Source organism: Panthera pardus, unplaced genomic scaffold (assembly GCF_024362965.1).
Source record: "Panthera pardus isolate Hobbes unplaced genomic scaffold, ASM2436296v1 HiC_scaffold_11, whole genome shotgun sequence".
Taxonomy (NCBI): Eukaryota; Metazoa; Chordata; class Mammalia; order Carnivora; family Felidae; genus Panthera; species Panthera pardus.
In genome coordinates, this window is record NW_026526666.1 from 74,949,100 (window position 1) to 74,973,936 (window position 24,837).

A 24,837-nucleotide genomic window follows, 5' to 3' on the forward strand; every position below is an offset into this window, starting at 1 on the left:
TCACCAGCGGGCACGTCGGAGTCCTCCGTTGGGGGAAGGCTATTGCGAAAATGATTTAGACGGTCTGCTGAGACCACCAGGTGGAGACCGCGGTTAGGATTCACCCCATCGGCCGCATTCGAAGTCCTGAGACTGGGATGAAGACCTCTGCGAGTGAACACATTTTACTTTGGTCCATGAGAACCGGAGACAGACAAAGGCAGCGAGGTTGCTCGTGCCTGGTCGGGGGCGGGAACACCAGCTTCTGGGCTTTGGCCGTGATGGGTGAGTGGAAGCGTGCAAGGAAAAGGAGGCCCACTTCTCCGGATCTCCCCGATGGAGGGGCTGGGCTAAATGGTGACATTTGCCTCCCCAACCCAGTTTCTCGAGGGTCGGGGAGGAAAGGCTGTGGACCACTGATGGGCAATCCAGGCTGAGCCTCTGCCTCAGACTGTAGAGAGGAGCCGGCTCCTGAGTGGGTGAGCTCAGCAGCCAGAGAGGGGGCGGGCGGGCACCAGTGTCCCTAACAAGGACGGATGCAGTATTGCTCATTGCACTCTGGAGGACACAGCTCGCAGGACGCTGCCGTGGTAGCGGCCAGGGTAGCAGGAAGACCACCCTGCGGATAAAGCAGTCCTGCTGGCTAACAGTCGTGGGTCCGCTGCTCCCTGGCCACACACGTGAGGGAGGGACCGCCATAAACAACATATAAATGTTTTAAAAAATGTTGTTTTTTAAAAAAGAAAGGCTCCTCTGGGCACCTGGATGGCTCAGTCAGTTAAGCATCTGACCTCGGCTCAGGTCATGATCTCTCAGTTCATGGGTTCAAGTCCCGCGTTGGGCTCTGTGCTGACAGCGTGGAGCCTACTTTGGATTTTGTGTCTCCCTTTCTCTCTGCCCCTCCCCCGCTCACGCTATTTCTATCAAAAATGAATGTTAAAAAGAAAAAAAAAAGGCTTCTCAAGGCGCCTGGGTGGCTCAGTCGGTTAAATGTCTGACTTCAGCTCAGGTCATGAATGACCTTGCAGTTTGTAGATTCGAGCCCCCCATCGAGCTCCGTGCTGACAGCTCAGAGCCTGGAGCTTGCTTCACATTCTGTGTCTTCCTCTCTCTCTGCCCCTTCTCTGTCATGCTCTCTCTCTCTCTCAAAAATAAACATACATTAAAAAAATGGCTACTCTCAGTTTTTAAACGAAGTGTCATCAGATCGTCCACCAAAGGATGCCCCACTGGAGGAGAGCCAGGTACTGAGAGTTCAGGTGACAAAGACATGTCTGGCTGCCACACTCAGACGTTCCCCACCGGCCGCGACGTCAAGCACATCACAAAGCGTGGCTCATTCTGCATTATTTATTTCTTAAGTTAGAGTATACATGGGGGCTAGCCAGAATAGGACGGGCACACGGCGGTGCCTACTGTTACGTCACGTTAAGAAAATAGCTTTCCATATTGCATTTCAACCGCAATAACACCGTTCTGGAAGGAAGAAATCCCCTCAAGCAAAGCTGTCTGTAGATGAGAGGGTTTTAGAGGCAGTTTCCCCAAAAGATTCTTTGTTCTTTTTTCTTTCTTTCTTTTTTTTTTTTTTTAAGCAACCCCTTGATGCAAGGAGTATCTCCCAGCCCCAGGAAGAGAAGTGTGGCCGGAGCACAGGGATGCGGAAACCACGCTTCCGAGAGACCGGCCACCTGCTGTCCCACGTGACCCCAAACTAACCGTTCCCTTTGGACGACAGTACCAGTCACAGCGGGCGGCAGGCGGCCCCGCAGAGCAGGGGTTCCCAGCACCGGCCGCCGTGAGCACTCGCCAGAATCGTCCCTCCGCACGCACTAGGTCCGCGTGGCACACACTTCCCACGGTCTAGGCATTCAAGGGGAGGCGACGGGCTACACGCCTGGATCCACCACGACTGGAGGTAGTTTGGAGAAACGAGGTGACCAATGGGCGCTCCACCGGCACGCGCGTCATCCGCTCCTGCCCAGAGGACCCGCTCCTCGGCCAAGAGCTTTGGGGACCACACGGGGCGTCCACACCGGGCTTCCACACGGGGTTTCCACACCAGGCGTCCACGCGGGGCGGCACTGTGTAGGAGCCGATACCCAGGATGGGACATGCGAGTCACAGAGTCTTCCAGATACCTTTCCCCCATAATAAAATAATCTTAATAAAAACATAATTTAAAGGAAGTGTCAAAAGCTGAGTGTAAAATCAAAGCTGTAAACTCTCAAGTCCGAAGGCTGTCTGGAAGAATCATCCCTGTTAAACAAAAGAAAGAGAGAGAGAGAGACAGAGAGCGAGCAGTTACACGATGTATGTTCCAGTAGACAAGTGAGGATTTCGTCGGCTGCCGTGGCAAACTACACCAGGGGCTCAGTGAGGACCAGCGGCAGGAACCTAACGCGAGGAGTCGGAAGCTGCATCCGATTCCCGCACCCTCACACATTTTCCAGACCTCAGGGGCTTCTTCCTCCACCCCGACACCGGGGCTCCGGTCGGTGCGCCCGGTGGCCTCACAGGCCGCTGGCGGGGGAGCCTCCACTCGACGCAGCAGGGAGCGTCTCCACAGACTTGACCCGCCACCCAGCCCCTGACCGTGAACGCTTGCTGTCTATAGCGCAGTTTCTCAGACCAGCAGACACCCCCCCCAGCCCCCCCGGCAGAGCGATGCACGCGTGCATGTGTGCTAATGGGAACCAGCACCCTCTCACGCTCTCACGGGCCAGTGGCTCAGCGTCCAGGGCGGCAGGGGCACAGCTGTGCGTGTGAACGTGAGGGGCGCAGGCTTCAGGAGGCCGCCCGCCTGTGGTGGGGCCCCCTAAACATGGGACCGCGAGACAGCCCTGGTTCCTTCAGACCCCACAGGTTCCTGCCACCCCAACCCCCTTCCGACACCCCCACCACCAAGATGTGGATTTTTGCCGACACGGTTCACTCAGTTATCACAATATTTTATATAATTCACGGCAGTGCCCAAGGCTACTGGACTTTATAGACGTACAAACCCTGTCACCATAAAGACTAACGTTCAAAGCTGGCCCGGTAACTGTTCAGATTCTGAGGGAGTTCGAGAATAAGCAGCAGTCAACATAAAAGCGTTATAGGTATCAATCTTAAAGCACTTCCTGACGAAAGCCTGAGTTTCTGCAAAAGTGACCAACACCGCTTTGTCATACCCGTCACCTGCTTCACGATCTCTAAGTTTACAGCTACATGAAATAACAGGGTCTGAGAACCCAGTTCCCCCAGATTTGGTCAGACTGGCACCTGAATGAGGCAATCGGTAACAAGACAGCTGCCCAATGACTCGTGTCCCCTCCGCCCTGCACTGGGGTCCCCGAGGCAGGGGGACGGGGGCGCTGTAACTCAGACAGGCCTCTCACCTGGCTGATGCCCACACGGACCCTACCACCTGCATTCTGGGCAGATAAAGTTCTCCACACTGAACCTTCGCGATATCCTTGCAATTCTAGTATTATTGCCATTAAAACAAACAAAAATACTACAGCTTAAAAACACCACTTACGTCATCATCAGTCATGATTTATCGACGGAAACTTCAACTCGGTGATTTCAGAGTCCGGGGAGCTGCTTCCACTCCTGTCGCTGTAGGTGTCCCTGTGGAATTCAGATGGTTTATTCATCGTCTCCCACCAAACACACGCTTTCCTTCTCTGTTTTTCTAGCCACCATCACCACAGGGACACCTGCCTACACACAGCAGGAATCAGACGCTTTCCTGCCTTAAGTATTTAGCATGGAGCTGTAGAGGGATTTTCTTCTTCTAGTTACAAAAGATATACGTTCAATTTACACTGTGGTCCTGATACTCTACCCACCAGCTCAGGGTGAGGATAAAGTCGCAGCGGGGCAGGAAATCCGCCAGGGCTGTGGCCGCCAGCCCGTGAAAGCCAGTTCCCCACGGACCCAGGGTCCTACTGCTACATGGGATCCCGGAGGCCAGGTGCTACGGTGAGGGGCCCCGGCCACCACAGGGGGGGGTCCAGGCGGCACAGAAGCAGCCGGGAACACCAGGGAGACCACAGTAACGGGCAGGGGACACCCCGATGGACTACAGAGGAGTGACCGCACCTGGGCGAGAGCCTGCAGCCTTTCTGGAGGTAATGCGGGAGCCTCCCCACGGAGGCCAGCAGAAGGCCAAAGTACGGAGGCGAAGGCTTGATGGGCCTGGACAGGAACTCAGGGTGGTACTGGACTCCAACGAAAAAGGGATGCTCTGAAACAGACACGCAGAAGCAGCGCTTTCGTCATGTGCATAGAATACAACGGATGAGCAAATCTTGTCAAATGTTTCACCTTTCTACGGACCCTTAAAATGATCGAAAACCAGCATCTGAATCAGAACCTAGAGAAAGGCAGCCAGAGAACGGGGAGAACGGATGCTGTCGCCCTGCTCGCTGCCTCCCCTCGGGGGTTCCCGCCCCAGCTCCCCCTGCTCCCTGGCTTCCGTGGGACCAAGTCCGCAAGTCGTCAAGATCGGAAGTGGGGCTCAAGGGCCAAGTCCAAGCTCTCATTCTGGAGAATGAGGACCGAGGCCAGGAGCGCAGTGCTGGCTGAGGAAGGACAGGCTCCCCAGGGCTCCGGGTGCCTCGTTCTCCAAGAACACCCCACTAGGGCCGGGGCCCTCCCTACCACCATCAGGCCAGTGCTCACCCCCCACCCCACCCCCCGCCCGCGCACAGCCACCCCGCGCTCACCCTCCAGCTCCACGATCTCCATCCGCTCTCCCCCAACATCCTGGCCAACAAACTTCAAGCCCTGCTCCTCCAAACACTTTTTCAGGACTGGATTCACCTATGGAAACATGAAGAGTAAGCTGACTGACCTCTCAGCCTACTTCTCTAGAGTAACCGGAAGGAGGAAGGTTTAAAAGCCACAAAGCTCCACCCCTTACCTCTTTAAAAGCCACGAAGCTCCACCCCTTACCTCAAATCTGTGGCGGTGCCTCTCTTCCAAGTAATCCGGGTCTCCGTAGAGTTTCCCTGGCAAAAGCAAGCATGCTCCCGTAAAGAGTCCTGATTTCCCAGAACAATCTATTCACTACCGCCTCTTGCTTCCCAGTTTACTTTTGAATCGCCTACACAGCCAGGCCTTTTGAAGGTCATTTCTAGGATTCTCCAGGCAACCACAGCCTCCTGCCTATAGCAGCACCATTTGCATGAATTCTTGGGCTTGGACTGTTTTGACCACACCAAGAAAAACCAGAACAGCGGTTTCCATCACCACCCTCCAACCTCGATTACTGAGGCACAAGAGCACTTTCCTGCTGGAAACTGCCTTGGAAAACACACCAGGACATATCAAACAGTGGAAGCCTAGAAAGACACTTCCAGAGCTACAGGGATGGTCCTCGGGGCAGCGCCATGCGGTTAAGTCACAGGCGCAAAGAGCCTTGGCACCAGGGCTGCAGGGTGAGGCCCCCAAGTCCACAGAACACAGAGCTGGAAGGACCCCAAGGCCACCTACTCAAGTGACTCAAACTGACAGACACATGGGGCCCCAGCTGGTAAAGACAGAATTTTCCCAGTGGGCAAGAAAATGAGATTGAATGGAGTAATTCTCCTACATGTTCCACCCCCCCACCCCAATTTTCTCTAAATCTTTAGCGCGTATTAGTACTTTTCGACTAAAACCTTGTTAGGTTGGACCATACGAAACTGCCTTTCTGGGGGACAGAAATCGCCGACATTGGCAGTTTAATTCGGTTCAACCGAACAGACGAGGTACAGGACAGACTGTGTGGGGAGATTTCACCTGCCTCCTTCTGGTCAGCCGCCCACACCCAAGGCCCCCAGGGCCCTGACCGCACTGCCTGCAAGCTTTCTAAGAGCCACACTGCTTCTCTGGTTATTACAGCACATCCTAGAAGAATGTGACTAGGAAGGGGGAAAAAAAGACCTCAAAAGCAAGAACAAAACCAAAAAGTCAGCCTGGCTCTTCGGAGCCCCAGCAGCAGCCCAAGACGTGCGTCCTGGGCACGCAGAGCTGAAGGCGGGGCCGGTGAGAGGCCGCTCTTACTCATGACCGAGTTCTTGGTCTGGAACAGGGTTCTCCTCTTGCCCAGCCTCATGGTTCCGCCCATCTGCCCAGGATTGTGTTCTGGCATGTCTATGACCTGGAGGTGTTCAAAAAACAAACACACGCTACCAAACTCTGCCTCCGTTAGCAGACTGCCTACACTGAGTGACAAGAGCCTGGCAGGAGGCTCTGATTCCCCAGCCCTTCCTTACAAAAGATGTGTGTCACTGGGGAAATGCCTCCCCATAATCGTTCTGTGAACCTGTGTGGTAGCGACTTAATCCTTTAGCCTGTCCTCCTGAGCTATAGGACCGAACACAGCTGCTCCTGCCCGTGGCCCTTCCTGCCCCCAGCACTTCGGACCATGAGGGCTGCTGGGCCACAACACGCTCTGGAGACTAACGTAGCGGCACGGATGCAAGACAGGATATGTTGATGTCACAGCACGTGTCCCCTCCACCGGACTCATGAGCCACTCAGAGAACAGGGATGCTTCTCCAGGGTTTGCTGGGTCTAGGCGGGAGCCTGGCGGACGTGTGTGGGGCGGAGAGGCCGAGGCCCCCCTGCCACGGGAGCCCAGCCCACCGCTCGGTCCCGGGCTCCTCTGAGCACTTTCTAAGGCCTCCAGGCCCCTATCTGGGCCCTGCTTTCCCACCACCCCGAGGCTGCACACTTCAAACCCTTCATTCTTCTCCTCCTGAGCTCTTAGTATTAGCAAAGTTCAACTGCAGGTCAACAAGCATATCCCGATGCTGTTTAAATGCCCTGAGATCAAGAGCTTGGTCCACTTTGTTTATCACAATGTCTCTGGTACCACGAGCCCGCCTGTCACCCCCGGGATAGGAGATTCAAAGATGGGTAAAGGCGCTATTCCTCCCCAGGAGCCATATGCCTCTGACAGGAGACATCACACAAGGTACGGGGGCCTCCAAAAGCTTTGGTTACCGTTAAACACATCAGAACCATATTCCATGGTTCCTGAATAACATGCCCGTCTCCCAGGGTTGTCGGGAATGGAATGAATGAAAACACGTTAAGTGGTGAGAACAGTGCCTGGCGCATAGTAAGTGCCCATGTGGGTGTTTCGTGTCAGTACAAAACGATCATTAGAGTGCTAAGGGGAGTTAGGGGCTAAGGGGAGTGGGGATGAAGAGTGATTTTAATCAGGAACCACCCTGGTTGGCTGGGGTGATACCCGTCTTAAAAACTTTCTGTTGCGAACTGGGAAGAGAAGTGAGAAACTGCACAATGAAAAATAAAAAAGTTCTTTCTATCCGGTCTGAGGGTTCTCTGGGTGGATCCACGGGTCTCTTTCCGGTGCCCGCCCCCTCCACACCCTTCTAAGCCCTGGTAACGTTCAAACCCTGGACTCACCACAGGATGATTGGTCTTAGGGTCAAACTCTGTAGAATTGGCATCTGAAAAATCAAAACACTTATGTTACGAAAAGAGTTACAAACAAACCTGATTATTGAAAAGTGTCATTCCTAAGCCCTAACTCACAATTTCCCTCCTCGATGTAAAGCGATCCTTCGGTGATTAGAACAAAACTAAGGATAACGTTAAGACGTGAAGGACTCAATGCACAAACACAGGTGAGTTTTTCCATCACACCTGTTAACTCTCTGGGAAGTCAAGCTGTACAAAATGGGGAAATCAAAACCAATGGCACAACCTCATAACCTTTATTTAGATAACGCATCCTTATGACAGTTCTTACACTGTTCTGTCCATTTTTTCCTCTCAGGCTGCATCTCTCCGGGCTGGAATACATTCCTGTCCTCCTGTGCATCCTACATGGCACTGCCCCATTGCCTCCCTCAGCAGCTACATCAGAACTGATTTCAACACCCAAATAAGCCTTCCTCTCCTTTACTGAATTTATTGTCTAACCATAAGCAAAACCACAAAGACTAGAAGAATCAAGTTCCTGGTACAGCACGGCTCCTTTTGTGTGACAGGCTAGGTACTGTTCTAACCACGGCCAGGTCCCAAGCAAAGCTAAGCCTGTCACCAAGTCACTCACCCACCTGGGGACCTGAGTGGGCGACAGACCGTAACTGGGCAAGGGTCCAGGGTGCCCAGAGGGCCAGCTCTAGGGTGGTGGGTGCTAAGACGGTGCCTGCCAGAGGCTCAGGAGTCAGAACTACAGGGCATGCTGCCTATAAAGCAGCCACCATGCCCTCAGGGTGACTCTCAGAAAACATGTGCAATGAACCCAGTCCTAACTAACAGTCAGCTGGCCACAGGAGAGCCGCTCATCCTTTGTGGAGCCAGGCCGCTTTTACACGCCTCAGGACGCTTGCTTTGTTTTTCTTACAACTTGTAAGGTCTTTCTGAAAACCTCATGTCTATCAGCTGGGCTACAGAGACTAGCCTCTTCCATTGCCCCAGTCCTCGGGCTGTGTGGTTCCGTCCCCCACCGACTGCTCTTGGCCTTGGGACATTAGCAAGCTAGTTGAGTGCCTACACACTGGGCCGGTCATTTTGGAAGCTGGTAGGTCGCCAGGCTGTGAATGAGGAGCCTTGCCACGTGGAGAGAACCAATTGGATATCCCTGCTGGGCAGGGCTGGATGGGGGGCAGGATCTCAAGATACAGGGCGCAGAAAACCAGCCAGCCGAGTCCACTCAACCCACAGCATACGGAGACACGATAAAACGTTGGAAGCCACGGAGTTTTCGGGTGGCCTGGACAGTTAGCCAGGCACAGGGCCAATATTACGGCCAAATATTATGGCCAAATTTCCTATTTGCCAGACACTATGCTGGGACTATTTACATGCACTATTCCATTTAATTCTTACAACCATGAGAAATAGGTACCATTATCACCCCATTTTATAGAAGGAACAGAAGCCAAAAGGGCTAAGTAATTTATCTAAAATCACCCACAATAAGTGACTCAGAATTTGAGCTCAGGTCTGACCAGCTCCAGGGCCCAAGCTCATGATAACCGCACAGCCTCACACAGGCCAGAGCTGTCGGCTTCTTGCTCGGCAGAAGCCCAGGGATGGTGGCCACGGGGGTGGGCATGCGGGAATCTGCAGAGCAGGAAATGCAGGGGCAGAGAGCCCAGGCTGCTTGCTCAGCTGTGACCCCTCCTTCCTGTGGTCGGGCTGGCAGAGCCACGCGCGCCCTCAGTGCACACAGGGTTCCCCTTTGCTGTTCCCCGCCAGGTACGGAGAGACCAGGCCTGCCCTCCTCTACCATCACGCAGGAGGGAGCAGGCTTCACGCGCTTCAGGAAAACACTTTGGCAAGAATGTAACAAGTTTAACGAACACTCACCTTGCCATCCCAGCACATTTCTGGAAAATTCAACCACTGCCAGCTGCATTCCTAGGCACACACCTTGCAGGTGGAGGGGAAAAACAAATGAAGCTCCATTAAAAAGGCAGCTCCTACGTTTCCCACCAGCCTGTCCTGGACTTTGTGTCCTGTCTGCTCGCAAAAGGACAATCACAAACTCTCATGTTTTCCTGCTGTAAACATGCACCCCCTGCTGTGTCATCTGTATCAGCTTTCGAACGCTGGATGTAAGTGCATATGAAGATGCCAAGTTTTAGAAGCTATTTGGTTCTAGAAATAAGCAACACTCTACTCCTATTTAAAACTTCGAGTTTTCGTATCCTCTCATTAGGTTCCCATTTACAAGGGATCAAGTTGAAAATTACTACAATTTGCAGCACCAGGAAGCATCCAAAACCACTTGGCCCAAATTCCAAGTGAGGATATAAAACCCAGCTTCACATGTCCTGCCCAACAGCCGGGCTCAGCGAACAGCCAGAATTTCCTGATTGCCATTTCATTCTCTCCAAATTCCACGACACGGACACGTGGACAAACGTACGAGCTCTTAAAACTTTTCACGCTTAAGGGAGTCTGAATTTCTCCCAAACAGAACCAAACTGGCTTCTACTTGAGCTGACATCTAGAATGAGGGCGCCTAAGCTTGCTTCCAGTGACCTCCCTGTTTTATTTACAGGCTCCCATGTGGCACCTTCTCCTGACCTCTCCTACTCCTTACCCAAAAAAGGCTTCTTCTGTTTCCGAGCCCAGGCGATGGCTTGGATCTTTCCTTCTGTCCCCCGAACACCAAATCCCCCTGGAACCAGCACTCCACTGTACAAGAGAGCACACCACAAGGCAATGGACCCTGCCCACCAGCCCAACTCGCAGTAAGCACCCAAGGAGCCATTCCCAAGACACGGATGCCACGAAGTCACTCCGCGTGTTTTGCCACTGGGACTATATCGTGATTGCAAGACTGCCAGTGAGCTGTATATAAACACCAAATACTATGAACTTAGAAGATGCACATGAAGGGGCGCCCGGGTGGCTCAGTCAGTTAAGCGTCCCACTTGGGCTCAGGTCATGATCTCACGGTTCATGAGTTCAAGCCCTGCATCGGGGTCTGTGCTGACAGCTCAGAGCCTGGAGCCCATTTTGGACTCTGTGTCTCCCTCTCTCTCTGTCCCTCCCCGACGTGCACTCTCTCTCTCTCAAAAGCAAATAAACATTAAAAAAAAAAAAAAAAGATGCACACAAAATGGTTTTGAGTAATGCTACAAAACGCTTACAGGTAAGAGGTGGCACAGATTCTTTCCTAATATTTAGTATAGGTTATATTGCTATAAATGCAACTTTTTACTTCTTGGCTTAAAGTGCTCCCCTGAACGGGAAAGGAGCCTTCCTTGTCCTCTCAGATGGCCTGTTGAGCTTGGGGTCTCGTTCATAGCTATAGGGGCCCATAACATCCAATTGTTCCAGTGATCTAGAATTTTGTGATTTTCTAGCATTATAAGTAATGGCTGCCAAAAACAAACTATGAGACTCCACTGAAGGGTCCTCATCAAATATTCCAGATGAAAATCTTTAAAAATTTTTTTTTAATCTTTATTTATTTTCAAGAGAGAGAGAGAGAGAGAGAGAGCGTGCGCGTGAGCAGGGAAGGGGCAGAGAGAGGGAGACCCAGAATCCGAAGCAGGCTCCAGGCTCCGAGCCATCAGCACAGAGCCCGACGCGGGGCTCGAACTCACGAACCACCAGATCATGACCCAAGCTGAAGTCGGACGCTCAACCGACTGAGCCACCCAGGCGCCCCCCTCCCCGCCCTGGTGAAAATCTTTAAGCCTCATGAGTAGATACATACGACAAATGTCATGTTTTCTTCATATTCAACTGTGCTGATAAGCTGTATTTCTGTAAGGCTTAAATCATCCAGACTGCGGCCCTTTCGGTAATCAAAAGCCATTCAAAAAGTAGATTACCTACTACTGGTGCACAAGAGCCCGGCACTCTGCTCCCTGAGCCCACCCCCGAGCCCCTGGAAGCCGGGCAGAGGGCACTACTCACTGGGCGCTACAGAGCTTCTGCCAGGCTTCGTGGTAGCGTACGGGTTCCTCCTGCAGGGTGCTGGGCTCCAAGTCCGTGGAATCTATGTACTGGGGGTTATGCGGACAGAGGAGACAAGAAGTAGGCCATGACTCCAGAGCTGCTTTCTTCCCCCCATTCCCAAATTATATTATCAGTGTCCTATCTCCCTTAAAAATCGGGTTTTAAAATTAGAACCTTCATATATTTAAACTCGGTGATAATCTCCAAACAGACTTGAAAATCTTTCTTATATTGTAAAACACAAACGTTTCCTTCAAAACTCATTTGCCTCCCCAAGGCCCTATGCTCAGCACACTGGAGCAGCTCTGCCGTGTTCTCTCCATCCGGATACATCTCCCCAAGCCCACCTTCAACCCAGGCTGGGGTTTTTTTTGTTTTTTTTTTTAATGTATTTATTTTTGAGAGAGAGAGAGAGAGAGAGAGAGAGAGAGAGAGAGAGAGTGGGCGGGGGAGGAGCAGAGAGAGGGAGACACAGAATCCGAAGCAGGCTCCAGGTTCCGAGCGGTCAGCACAGAGCCCGACACGGGGCTCAAACTCATGAACTGTGAGATCATGACCTGACCCGAAGTCAGATGCTCAACTGACTGAGCCACCCAGGCACCCCCAGGCTGCTTTTCATTTTGTTCACCTTTACTGAAGTATAACTGACACACAGTAAGATCCAGGCATTTTAAGGTGCACACTCTGATGAGTTTTGTCAAACACACACACGAAGGTGTGACCACCGCCACAATCAATGGCGAAGAAAACTAGTGCCATCCCCGGAAGTTCCCTCTGCTCCCCTGCAAGCAGTCTCCTCTCCACTTCCTGCCCCAGAGGCCCCTGGCTCTGCTTTCTGTCACCACAGATGCCTCTTCTAGAACCTCACAGAAATGAAAACATACAACATACAGCCTCCCGTGTCTGGCTTTTTTGGCTCAGTATGTTTTTGAGATTCATCCCTGGGCAGTTTCCCACTGTGGAAATATACCTCAGTGTGTATATTGCCTCACTCTGGATAGTTAGGGTTGCTTCCAGACTTAGGCTATTAAAATAATAGTCCTTTTGTATAAAATTGTGTGTGTGTGTGTGTGTGTGTGTGTGTGTACTTTTGTTTTCACTTCTCTTGAGTAAATACCTGGGAGTGGAACTGCAGGGTCATAAAGTGTACGTCTACCTTTATATGAAACTACCAGACTGTTCTAAAGCAGTTGTGACATTTCACATTCCCACCAGCAAGGCATGAGAGTTCCACATCCTCACCAACGCCCGTAGCCCCTCTGGCGGGTGTGTGTTAGTATCTCACAGATATTTCATTGGCATTTATTTGCATCTGCACTGAAGGTGTTGACCTTGACCGTCTCTTCACATGCATCAGGTGCATCTCTTGTGGGCGTGTCCATTCAAATCTTTTGCCCACTTATTATGTCATTCACCTTTTTCCCTGCCTAATACCCTGCAGTGACTTCCCTAAACCTCAGGGTAAGACCCAGCTGTGGCCCAGTTGGTGGGATTCATGACCTCATAGGCCTGTCTCCAGATATCTTCTGAGTCACACTTGTTCATCCACGGACTTCCCAACTATTCCCCATCTCCAAGCCCTTGGGTATTCTCTACCTTCTGTCCAGACGCCCTTCCCTTCTGCCTTACCCATCTTCCCAAAGTCTCCCAGAGTCCCTCCTTGAGGAAGTCTGCCCTCCTCACACGTCTACCCAGACAGATTCACCCCTTCTTGTGTGTCACATCTCAGAGACCTCACTGACTCATTCACCTCTCAGCCCCGCATCTAACGATAGGCACAGACTACGTCCGAGTGGATACAGCAGATGAATGACCCAAAGCAGCAGCAAGAGGAAGTCAGGGAAGTGGAATAAGATTCCATAATTCTTAAAACCTATACAGTAAGACATTCCACAGCAACCTGTTCGCAAGCACAAAGCAAACTAAGTTATGATGCTGAGAAACACCTGGTGAAGTAGAAGGCCAACCCCAGTGCCAGTGGGGAGGACAGCCGGAATTGGAGTCCCGAACCTTAATACTCTATTGCCCCGAGAAGATGAGCAGGGGCCGTGCCCCATCGGCTCAGCTCCCGCCCATCAAGTCATAGGGCAAAACACAAGACGTGCTATTCCCTGGAGGCTGCCCACATTCCAGGCACTGACCAGGCAACTGGACATACATTTCAGAGAAACCTCCCAGCTCCAGCAGGTGGGTGTTAGCATTTCCACTGCAAAGGTAAGTGAAGAGCAATTATGCAGGGTGCCTCTGGCTCACTGGGGCTCCCCCATGCCCATGGGTCAATTTTACTTGGTCACCTGATAATTCAAACTCAACTACTCGCTTTCTCAACTACTACTCTGACCATCTCTCCCCTTCAACATCTCCTGAAAATGTTCTACTGTTCTCCCAAGCCAGGAGCCAACCATGAATCCTTTCTCTTCCTAAAAAGAAATTCTGAGTTCCAAAAATATAAAGTAGATATCATGCAGCATCTATGAGAACGCAGAAGGCCTCCCCGTTCATGCCTCAGCCGAATATGCGCCACCCATCCTTACCTTGATTTCCAACTTGTGGTTGATGGCCAGGGCAGAATGCTCCAGAGCTTTAATGACAGAGGCATACGAGTCTGAGAACTTGGTGTATTTGCCCACGAGGGCAATAGAGCAGGTCTCCAGCAAGCGATCGTATCTATGAAAGGCCAAGAAACACCAAATTATTTAGAATGTATATGCCATCATGAGATCAAAACTGCTTTCTAAAAAGGAGAAAAACATCTCCGGGAAGAATATAATGAGAGCAGGTATTATCTGAGTTTCATTTCCAGGACAGTAGAGAGGGAGCTACTTTCAAATCCATGTGGCAGGCTTTGTAAAGAAAGTAGGATTTTAGGGGCACCTAGGTGGCTCAGATAGTTAAGTGTCCAACTCTTGGTTTCAGCCCAGGTCATGATCCTGTGGTTTGTGAGATTGAGCCCCGCACTGAGCTCCGTGCTGACAGTGAGGAGTCTGCTTGGGATTCTCTCTATAGATACATAGATAGATTAGGTAGGTAGGTAGGGAGGGAGGGAGGGAGGGAGGGAGGGAGGGAGGAAGGAAGGAAGGAAGGAAGGAAGGAAGGAAGGAAGGAAGGAAGGAAGGAAGAAAGAGCGAGCAAAAGAAAGAAAGGATAGAACTTAAAAAACAAAACCAGGAAACATTAAAACCCCAAGGAGCAAGAAAAACTAACAGACATGAACAGACAATTCATAAGAGTTAATGTGATGAAGGAAAGAGTCAAAAATATTCACACAGCAGTCTATACTCATTAAAAATTTTCATCATGGGGCGCCAGGGTGGCTCAGTCGGTTGAGCGTCCGACTTCGGCTTAGGTCATGATCTCGCGGTCCGTGAGTTCGAGCCCCGCGTCGGGCTCTGTGCTGACAGCTCAGAGCCTGGAGCCTGCTCCAGATTCTGTGTCTCCCCCCCCGCCCCCCCGCTTCTCTGTACCCCTCCTCCACTCATGCTCTGTTCTCTCTCTGTCTCAAAAATAAATAAACATTTAAAAGAATTTTTTTTCATCATAAAGTAATTAGTAACAGATCAAAAAAGTTTATGGGGTGCCTGGGTGGCTCAGATGGTTAAGTGTTTGACTCTTGCTTTCAGTGCAGGTCATGATCTCCTGGTTCGTGGGATCAAGCCGCATGCCAGGCTCTGTGCTCAGCACGGAGCCTGCCTGGGATTCCCTCTCTCCCTCTCTCTCAAAAGAACAGTTTTTTTAACGAGTTGGTAATACTGTATGAAAAAATATCAGAGAACTGTGCGCCATCTTTGTAGCGACATACGGATACTCGTGTAGACCGACGAAGGCTGAAAGGGAAAGTGTCAAAAGGAAAGTAAGCATCACAGAGCAATGTGACGAGCGCTTATTAACACCGTCGGGCTGATTCGGCAGCTGCGACAGGGCACACACCCGGGGCTCTGAGGCGCCGCGTGAAGACCTCTGATGTGGCGTGAAAGCATCGCCGGGCTTAAAAAGGAACAGGGACTGGGGCGCCTGGGTGGCTCAGTCGGTGAAGCGTCCAACTTCAGCTCAGGTCACGATCTCGCGGTCCGTGAGTTCGAGCCCCGCGTCAGGCTCTGAGCTGACGGCTCAGAGCCTGGAGCCTGCTTCTGATTCTGTGCCTCCCTCTCTCTCTGCCCCTCCCCCGTTCATGTTCTGTCTCGCTCTGTCTCAAAAATAAAAAATAAACGTTAAAAAAAAAAAAAAGGAACAGGGACAGTGTCAGAGCGACACTCTCTGGCAGCAGTAGCCACACACCAGGCTAGGCACCCCTGCTCCTCCTTTCCTGGTGCGCGGTGAGCAGCACAGTCCCACACGCAGCTCAGGTGCCGGGAGGCGCCCCAGGAGTGCTGCGGGCTTGGTCCGCCATCCGTGTGGGCCTCAGGCGTGACGGCTCGCCCAGGTGTGTTGGCGCTGATTCTCTAGTCGAGGGGACCTAAGGCGATAGGTGTGTGACCTGAACTCAGCTCTACCAGGACCTCCTCATCCCTGAACCTGTCTCAACACCTGTCACCACGAAGACCTTCTCTAATACGAGCTGACAGCACAAGCGAATTCCCTGAGACCTCACGAAAAGGAGAACAAAAGCTCCAACTCCCAGCTCCTTATCACGACGCAAACCTGTCTGCCATCTCTTTCCACTTCATCAGCATTTTTCGTGGCTGCCTCTCGATCGGAAGGTCAAGTCTCCGGAGAAAATAATCTACGACCCCCTGCTCCTCTAATAACAAGGGGACTCGGTAGATGGATGAGACATCGTGGACACAGATCACCTGCGGAGAAAGGAGCAAAGGTTATTAATAAAAACAAACAAAAGCTAACTGGGCTGGCACCCTCCTACTGGCTATGTCACCGTCAGAAAATAACTTCCAAATCTGAAAATGGCAAAAAGGGCAATTTTCTAGGAAAAGTAGAAATCACCCAAACCAACTCAAGAACAGAATAAAAAATTAGCGGCTAATCTCTTAAGAACATGGACGCAAAAATCCTTTAAAAAAAAAAAAAAAAATCACAGGGCACCTGGGTGGCTCAGCTGGTTAAGCATCTGACTTCAGCTCAGGTCACGATCTCGTGGTTTGTGAATTTGAGCCCCACGTCAGGCTCTGTGTTAACAGCTCAGAGCCTGGAGCCTGCTTCAAATTGTGTCTCCCTCTCTCTGTTCTTCCCCCGCTCATGCTCTGTCTCTCTTTCAATGATAAATAAACATTAAAATTTTTGTTTAAAAAAATCACAAACCAAACATAAATGTAGTTTTAAAAACACTCATGTTGAAGTAGGATTTGTCCCAAGAACAATGGCTGTCAAACTTGGTGGTACACTGAAATCACTTGGGAGACCTTTTAAAAATCCACAAGCCCAGGGGCGCCTGGGTGGCTCAGTCGATTAAGCATCTGACTTCAGCTCAGGTCACGATCTCACAGTTCGTGAGTTCGAGCCCTGCATCGGGCTCTGGGCCGATGGCTCAGAGCCTGGAGCCTGCTTCCGATTCTGTGTCTCCCTCTCTCTCTGCCCCTCCCCCGTTCATGCTCTGTCTCTCTCTGTCTCAAAAATAAGTAAACGTTAAAAAAAAAAAAAATTAAAAAAAAAAAATCCACAAGCCCATACTGCACCACACATCACTTAAACTAGAATCTCTGGGGCTGGGAAGCAGGCATAGCACTTTTCCGGGCTGAGTATGAGAACAGCTGCATTAGGATATTTAACAGTGGGATTTACTACATGAACAGATTAAAGAAGGAAAACAAAATTTGCCTTAGTGGATGCAGAGCTAATAAAAACTCAAAATCAATCCATGATTAAAATTCTTGGTGTATAAGTAAAAGGGAAAATGTGAAAAATGTTTTAAAAAAACCACAGCAAACATCATTTTGTTCAATATTTAATATTAACGCTTAATATTTAAAGTCTGAAAGAAGGCAAAAGTGGTCACTATGACTACTTCTATTCAATAATGTACTAGAAATATTAGCCATTACAATTAAGTAAGAAAAAAAGCAGGGGCACCTGGGTGGCTCAGTCGGCTAAGTATCCAACTCGGGCTCAGGTTCATGACTTGAGGGCCCATGTTGGGCTCTGTGTTGACAGCTCAGAGCCTGGAGCCTGCTTTGAATTCTGTGTCTCCCTCTCTCTCTGTTCCTCTCCCGCTCCCGCTCCCACTCCGTCTCTCTCTCAAAAATAAATAAACATTAAAAAAAAAAAAAAAAAATTTTAAAGGGGCGCCTGGGTGGCTCAGTAGGTTAAGCATTCAACTTCGGTCAGGTCATGATCTCATGGTCCATGAGTTCGAGCCCCGTGACAGGCTCTGTGCTGACAGCTCAGAGCCTGGAGCTTGCTTCAAATTCTGTGTCTTCTCTCTCTGCCCCTCCCCTACTTACACTCTTATCTCTCTCTCCCCAAAATAAACAAACATTTAAAAAAATTTTTTTAAGAAAAAAAATATATATATGTGCTGGAAAATAAGAAAGTGCCAAGAATTTCATACACTATTACTGCTTATCCATAAAAACCATGAGCATTTACTGGTAAACAATCAAAACTAACAGAATTTCAGTAAGGCTGCTAGGCTTAAGATCCATGGACAGAAGTCTGCAAGATTGCTATACATGGGTCATATCTAATCAGGAAATTTAAGTTTAAAAACATGCCATTCATGTAGTTACAAAAATTATGAACACCTATAATTAAATCTAGAAAAAAACTTCACAAAGATAGTTGAATCTTTAAAAAGCACCTTTATGAAGAAATTATAGATTATTATTGAAGGACAGTCCTTCCAACAAATGGACCTAGAACTGACTATCCACAGGCAAAAAGATGAATTTCAACTTTTACTGGAAAGTTGCTATACATAAAAGTTAACTCACAGTGGATCCTAGGCCTAAACAAAAGACCTAAAATTATAAAAGTTTTGGAATGAAACAGAAGGAAATCTTTGTGGCATTTGTTAAACGGAGCTCTTGGATAGGATACCAAAAGCACAATCTATAAAGAAAAAAAATGGATAAACTGGAGTTCATCATCATGTAAAAGCTTTTGTGTTCCAAAAGACACCATTAAAAAAATAAGAGCCTTGGAGGAAAATATGCAAACCATGTATCTAATAAAAGACTTTTATTCAGAATATGCAGAGAACTCCTAGAAGATAAGCAACTCAATTAAAAAACAGGCAAAAGGTTTGAAATTCAAATTTAAATCTAGAAACACCTGTCACATTTTTAACAGTGAATAATTTTAATAACCTAGTCTACCACGGAATTGAATTACCCTCACTTGCTAGGATAGAAATATCTCAAATAATTGAAGTGCGTGATAAAAAGGTTGCTCGTAACAATGAAATTATTCTGGTGCGCCACATATAGTCCCCAATTTACAATGGTTCAACTTACTGTATTTTGCTTTGGGATGGTGTGAAAAAAACACACAGCTGGCAGAAAGGGTACTCTGCATTTTGATCTTTTCCCAGGCTAGCAACAGGCCGTATCCTCTCTCATGGTACCCCCGCTCTCGTGGTGCCCAGCAGTGGCAGTGAGCCACGGTCCCCAGTCAGCCCCACGATCACCAGTGTGAAAAACCGATATGCTTACAGCCATCCTGTGCCCATACAACCACTCTGTTTTCTACTCTCAGTACAGTGTTCAGTAAACTACACAAGACATTCAACACTTTATTGTAAAATCGTCTTTGTGTGAGAGGATTCTGCCCACCCACAGGCTAATGTAAGTTTTCTGAGCACACTTAAAGTAGGTTAGGTGTACTAATTGCATTTTCAACTTACGATGTTTTCAACTTACAACAGGTTTACCAGGATTTAGCTCTTTGTTAAGTCGAGGAAGATGTGGTCTTTAGCATGAAGCCGAATCCCTGAGACAGAGCTCCCAGATCAGGAAGCACACTAGGAACACTGATCTCAGGCCCCAGGCCTTGCTCACACCCTGACACCTGAGCGCCCCCCGAGATGGGGAGGTCAGAGGCTGTCCTGCTCTGCTCACTTCAATGCCAGGCCAGACTTTCTTACCCTCACTTCCATCCTCCTCGCTGTCCTGTAAATGGATGGATGAAATACAACTCTGCCGCTGATTCTCTCCTCTCCAGGCCAGCCAGGCTCCCCTCCTTCAGCCAAACCTCCTGATCCCCAGTAACCCACCAGCAAAGCAAACCACCCACAATCTAGTCACAGATTCCTCGACCTCAACGTCCCTTCTCCCCTCCTTCAGCCAAACCTGACCAGAGCCACAGTCTCAACTTACCACCACCAGGACGTCCCCACCATACCCCAAATGTGAATTTCCTGTTCGGTGGGCACCCTCCATTAGCACAGGTCATGAAAAAGTCTAAAATAGGTTTAGGGGCACCTGGGTGGCTCAGTCGGTTAAGTGTCTGACTCTTGGTTTTGGCTCAGGTCGTGATCTCAGTTTCATTCGCTCGAGCCCCGCAACGGGCTCTACGCTGATGGTGCAGAGCCTGCTTGGGATTTTCCCTCTCTCTCTGCCCCTCCCCTACTCACACTGTCTGTGTCTCTCAAAATAAACAAACAAACAAACAAACAAACTTAAAAAAATAAAATAAGATAAAATAAAATAGGTTTGGAGCCTTTACCACCTCAGACACCAGGCACTAGGAGTATAAAGTTGAATGAGGTGGTCCTTGCCTTCAAGAAACTCAAAGTCTATGAGTGGAGGCAAACACAGATGGACACGTGGACACACACACACACATACACACACACACACACACACACACACACACACTCACAGAGGGGCAGTAGGACAGGTTCACAACCAGCACCTGTAATAATACACACAGGTCACCCAAGAAAGACCAACCATGAGGTTTGGAGGTGATGTGGTTTGACAGGTAAAGGCTGTCAGACAATACTGTGTCCTGGCTGGACCCCAAGGGATGAAAATGAATAGGACAAAGCCAGGCCGACGGGGAGGGCGACCCATTCAGCATGGCTGGAGCAGAGTACAAGGAGTTGGGGAGAAGTGGCAGGAGGGGGCAAGGATGTTCAGAAAGCCAAAGAGGTAAGGTACTGGAGAATCACAGAGCCAACAGGAATCAGTTCTAGAGAACAGTCCAATGTCTCAAATTGGAAAAGGACAACAAGCCTCAGGAAAGCGGTGAAGAGACTTCCGGGTAACTAGAAATCCAACACGATTTACGTGAATATGAAATTCCTACTTACTTGTTCAGGTTCGACGTGGCAGAACATGGATATTTTCTCCTTCACCGATGTGTCCAGAGGATTTGAGCACCTGCACACAACCTAGCAGGAAAGAAAGTAAGCCGTTTGGACAGAAGGAAGGGATCACAAAGTTGGGTTTTTCTCCTGACTGAAATTAAAACAGACACCCGCTTCTTAAGCTGGATGAAAATGTTAACTCCGGCACAATGCACACCAACTATGAAAATATGACCTGTTTTCAAAGCTGAAATGCCTAAATCCCGCTCCGGAGAAACATTGGGGGGGGGGGGGGGAATGGTACAGATGAACACACAGATAATGAGCTACAGGAACCAACTGGGGTTTTCCTCAGTTAATGTCTTGGGCAGGGGGAGGAAGGGACAACAAATGACAGACAGAGAGGAGACACAAAGCATGACCTCATCCATGCCCGTGAGGAAATCTTTGTAAAAGGCAACCCCACTTCAAAGCACTAACCCTGTTTCTCCACCACCAACGAAAAGCATGCCAAGAAAACAGAGGTCTTACCTGCTGTGAAGCAGAAATTTTGTTTGTTTTTTTTTAAACTGAAGTATAGTTGATACACAATGTTGCAGTGGCTCCAGAATAACAACCTAATGATTCAACTCTATACCCTTCGCTCTGCTCACAAGTACAGCTACCTGTGTCACCACCACAGGACGCCATTACACCACCACTGACCATATTCCCTCCGCTGTGCCTTTCATCCCCTTGACTTATTCATTCCATAACTGGCAGCCTGTGTCTCCCATCCTGCCCATCCCCCCACCGCCCCTCCCTCTGGCAACCACCAGTTTGTTCTCTAGATGTACGGGTCTCTTTTTGTTTGTTTTGTTTTTTAATTCCATATAAGTGAAGTCATACGGTACATGGAAGATTTTTTTTTTTGCATTAAAAAAAAATTTTTTTTTAATTTACTTAAATCCAAATTAGTTAACACATAGTGTCGTACTGGTTTCAGGAGAGAGAAGAGCCCAGTGATTCATCACTTACTTGTAACACCCTGTGGTTAGCCCAACAAGGGCCCTCCTTAATGCCTATCACCCATTTAGGCCCTCCCGCACCCACCTCCCCTCCAGCAGCCCTCAGTTTGTTCTCTGGATTCAAGAGTCTCTCATGGTCTGCCTCCCTCTCAGTTTTTATCTTATTTTTCCCATGAGAGAGAGATTTTAATTAAGCATACAAGATCAAGCTTGAAACCAGGGAATCATAAAATCTTACCAGATCTGGAGAAAGCCCGAGCCCTCTAAGTTCCCGAACACTATTCTGGGTGGGTTTAGTTTTCTGCTCCCCTGTTGAACTTGGCTATTTTACAAAAGGGGAAAAAAAAAAGTTAATTTCTCTATGATAAAAAATTTGTTTAAGTATGACTTTTCTCTGAACTTCCTTTATTGATCATTTATCTAATTTAGTTTTTATTTTTGTCAAAGGTACTCGTGCATAGATTTTAGAGTCAAATGGTTCTACAAGGTCTGTTCTGAACAACAGGACAGTGAACCCCTCCCCTTCCTCGAACCCCAGGGGTAGCCAATCTTCCACTCTTAAATGATCCTTCTGGTATGCTTCCCGCTACGTCCAGACATGTAGTTTGAGGCATTTTCTATTGATTTCCATGTTAGAGGAGGAACCCTCTCCCTCTATTACACACGCACCTGTCCGTGCCTCCAGCCCATCTCATGATACCTCTCCAGTGTTAACATGTGTTTGAGTATTTAAATACTGCCCACTTGGGAGTGCCTGGGTGGCTCAGTCAGTTAAGCATCTGATTCTTGATTTCAGCTCAGGTCATGATCTCCCGGTGCATGAGATTGAGCCCCACACTGGGCTCTGCCCTGGCAGCGTGGAGCCTGCTTGGAATTCTCTCTCTCTCTCTCTCTCTCTCTCTCTCTCTCTCTCTCTGCTTCTCCCCTGCTCAAGTGCACGCATGTACGCACTCTCTCTCTCAAAATATACAAACATTAAAAAAAAAAATTCCCTTTGCTCTAGCTGTAGTGGGGTTTCACCGTATAGTAGAGACAAGTGGGACTTTTTTTTTTTTAAGTTTATTTAGTTTGAGAGTAAGTGTGAGTGGGGGAGGGGCAGAGAGAATCCCAAGCAGGCTCCGCACTGTCAGCGCAAAGTCTGACACGGGGCTCGAATCCACAAACCACAAGCTCATGACCTGAGCAGAAGTCAGATGCGTATAACTGACTGAGCCCCCCAGGGCCCCCAAATGGGACATTTTCAATCCGCCACCTTCAACCGCAACTTCCCTGGCTAATTTTCCAAATGTTTTCCATCTGAGCTTTTCCAAAAGTCTGATTACAGTAATTTTAAATTCACAAAGACGGTCTTTCTTCCCTGCATCTCACGCACCTAAAATAGACAAGGAAGGAAAAGGACCCTCTTCTCTCTCCTTCCCACCTCCACAGAGTAAAATTCGAATGCCTTACCTGAGGGACTAGACTGACGTGAATATTACAAAAGTTCTCTCTTTTGACCTTGAACTGGAACTGACGGAAGGCCTCAATAAAGGGCATGCTTTCTATATCTCCCACCGTTCCACCGAGCTACAAGAACAAAGTTCTGTTAGAGATCAAGCACTAACCCTTCCTTTCATGGGTCAGTTTTCGGACAACTGCGCCCCATTATCTCAGCTCAGCAATCAGTAACAGCATAATGTGGACTCTCTGAGCGCAGTTCATGTCACTTAGCAGTAACTGACATTTCTTTACCCTGAACAGTTACTTTTCTGGACAGGCTCTCCATTCCCCAAAGTTATGGATCTGGCAGATCTGGCCAAGAAAAAGCCAGGTGAAAGATATACTAGAAACTTTATTCATACCAGTCACGAAGCCAAGAAACCTAAATCTTATCTACTTAGCCATAAATAACTGTTGTGTGACAAAGTATCAGTAATAGGCTGATGGAATTTCTGAGTCCTCTATTTTACATCCAACGGCTAGGACCAGCAGAGCAGGAGTAAAGAAACTGAAAGCAACGGGGCTCATTCAGAGATGAGAGGATTCCCACCAGAGGAGAGATGAAGGTCAGCTGACTTTCTCAAGAGAGAGAGGAAAATGTGTCCTGCGGCTCTTACTGGTACAGTCATGATAAGTGAATGAAGAGGCTCACTCTGAACCTCTGATGGCTTGCACCTACTCCCTTTCAACGGCCTGGCCCCATCCCAGGATTGTCACTGTGCCCTTACCTGTCCCACTGTGGTTAGGGTCAAGGGCCTCACAGAGCACTGTCTTACCAGGTGCTGATGGCTGACTAAGGAGGTGAATGTGTGTGTACACTTGGTTAGAAAAGACTCCTACAAACCTCAATAACACACACTTGAGGCTCTAGGCCGTCTTCATCCACGGGTATTAATGCCTGTCTCATGACCCACTCTTGGATTGCATCTGTGATGTGAGGGACAACTGGAAAAGAGGAAAGAGGCACGTAACATACACTTTCCTATCAACACTGGTGGAGGGAGATACACTTACTATGACAACAAACGGCTGCAATCTTTGCCTGGAGCGGTGAAGGGGTCATAAACATATTTTTGAGACCACTCTTACATGGCGTTAAGAAATCTTTGAGCTCCAGGGCGCCTGGGTGGCTCAGTCGGTTGGGCATCCGACTTCAGCTCAGGTCATGATCTCGCGGTTTGTGAGTTTGAGCCCCGCATCGGACTCTGTGCTGACAGCTCAGAGCCTGGAGCCTGCTTCGGATTCTGTGTCTCCCTCTCTCTCTGCCCCTCCCCCATTCATGCTCTCTCTCTCTCTGTCTCAGAAATAAATAAACATTAAAAAAAAAAAAATTAAAGAAATCTTTGAGCTCCCACTGTCTGTGGCCTCCTTTCCAGGTTTCCAAGTCGTGGCTAGAAGCACAAGAGGGTAAGGCCAAGAGTATATCCTGAACCCGCATCAGAGCCCTGGCCCCTCTGCAGAGGGCACCGGGGCTGCACCACCATTCAACAGACCCTGTGGCCGCCGCACCACTACTGCTGAAGGCTGGCACTTCACACCTGGGTGCCTTCCAGGCCCCTGTTCCATTATGTTCCAGTTTATCAGAGGATACACAATCCACAGATAAGAGAGAGTACAGGACGGCGGGGTGGTCAGGAGCACAGCATCTGGGGCCAGAATGTCAGATTCGAACCTCAGTTCCACCTCTCATTAGGTATGGATCCTTGGGACACCGCTTAACTATTCTTAAGCTCGATTTCC

The 24,837-nt window shown here is 49.2% G+C and overlaps 1 protein-coding gene across 2 annotated transcripts in view; it reads right to left on the reverse strand.

The window, feature by feature from the left end:
- Positions 1-1,315: 1,315 nt before the first annotated feature.
- Positions 1,316-24,837, reverse strand: part of CTPS1 (CTP synthase 1) — a 30,722-nt gene continuing 7,200 nt past the window's right edge. For both annotated transcript variants that reach the window (XM_053896771.1, XM_053896770.1), the window contains exons 4-19: positions 23,942-24,042; positions 23,068-23,184; positions 21,857-21,940; positions 20,615-20,695; positions 16,051-16,202; positions 13,947-14,079; positions 11,371-11,459; positions 10,043-10,137; positions 9,304-9,366; positions 7,390-7,433; positions 6,016-6,112; positions 4,924-4,979; positions 4,695-4,791; positions 4,069-4,213; positions 3,503-3,594; positions 1,316-2,235 (exon numbers count right to left, since the gene is read on the reverse strand). In XM_053896771.1, coding sequence (XP_053752746.1) covers positions 3,510-3,594; positions 4,069-4,213; positions 4,695-4,791; positions 4,924-4,979; positions 6,016-6,112; positions 7,390-7,433; positions 9,304-9,366; positions 10,043-10,137; positions 11,371-11,459; positions 13,947-14,079; positions 16,051-16,202; positions 20,615-20,695; positions 21,857-21,940; positions 23,068-23,184; positions 23,942-24,042 — 1,439 coding nt within the window. In that variant the 3' untranslated portion in view covers positions 1,316-2,235; positions 3,503-3,509. The remainder of the gene's footprint in view (positions 2,236-3,502; positions 3,595-4,068; positions 4,214-4,694; positions 4,792-4,923; positions 4,980-6,015; positions 6,113-7,389; positions 7,434-9,303; positions 9,367-10,042; positions 10,138-11,370; positions 11,460-13,946; positions 14,080-16,050; positions 16,203-20,614; positions 20,696-21,856; positions 21,941-23,067; positions 23,185-23,941; positions 24,043-24,837) is intronic.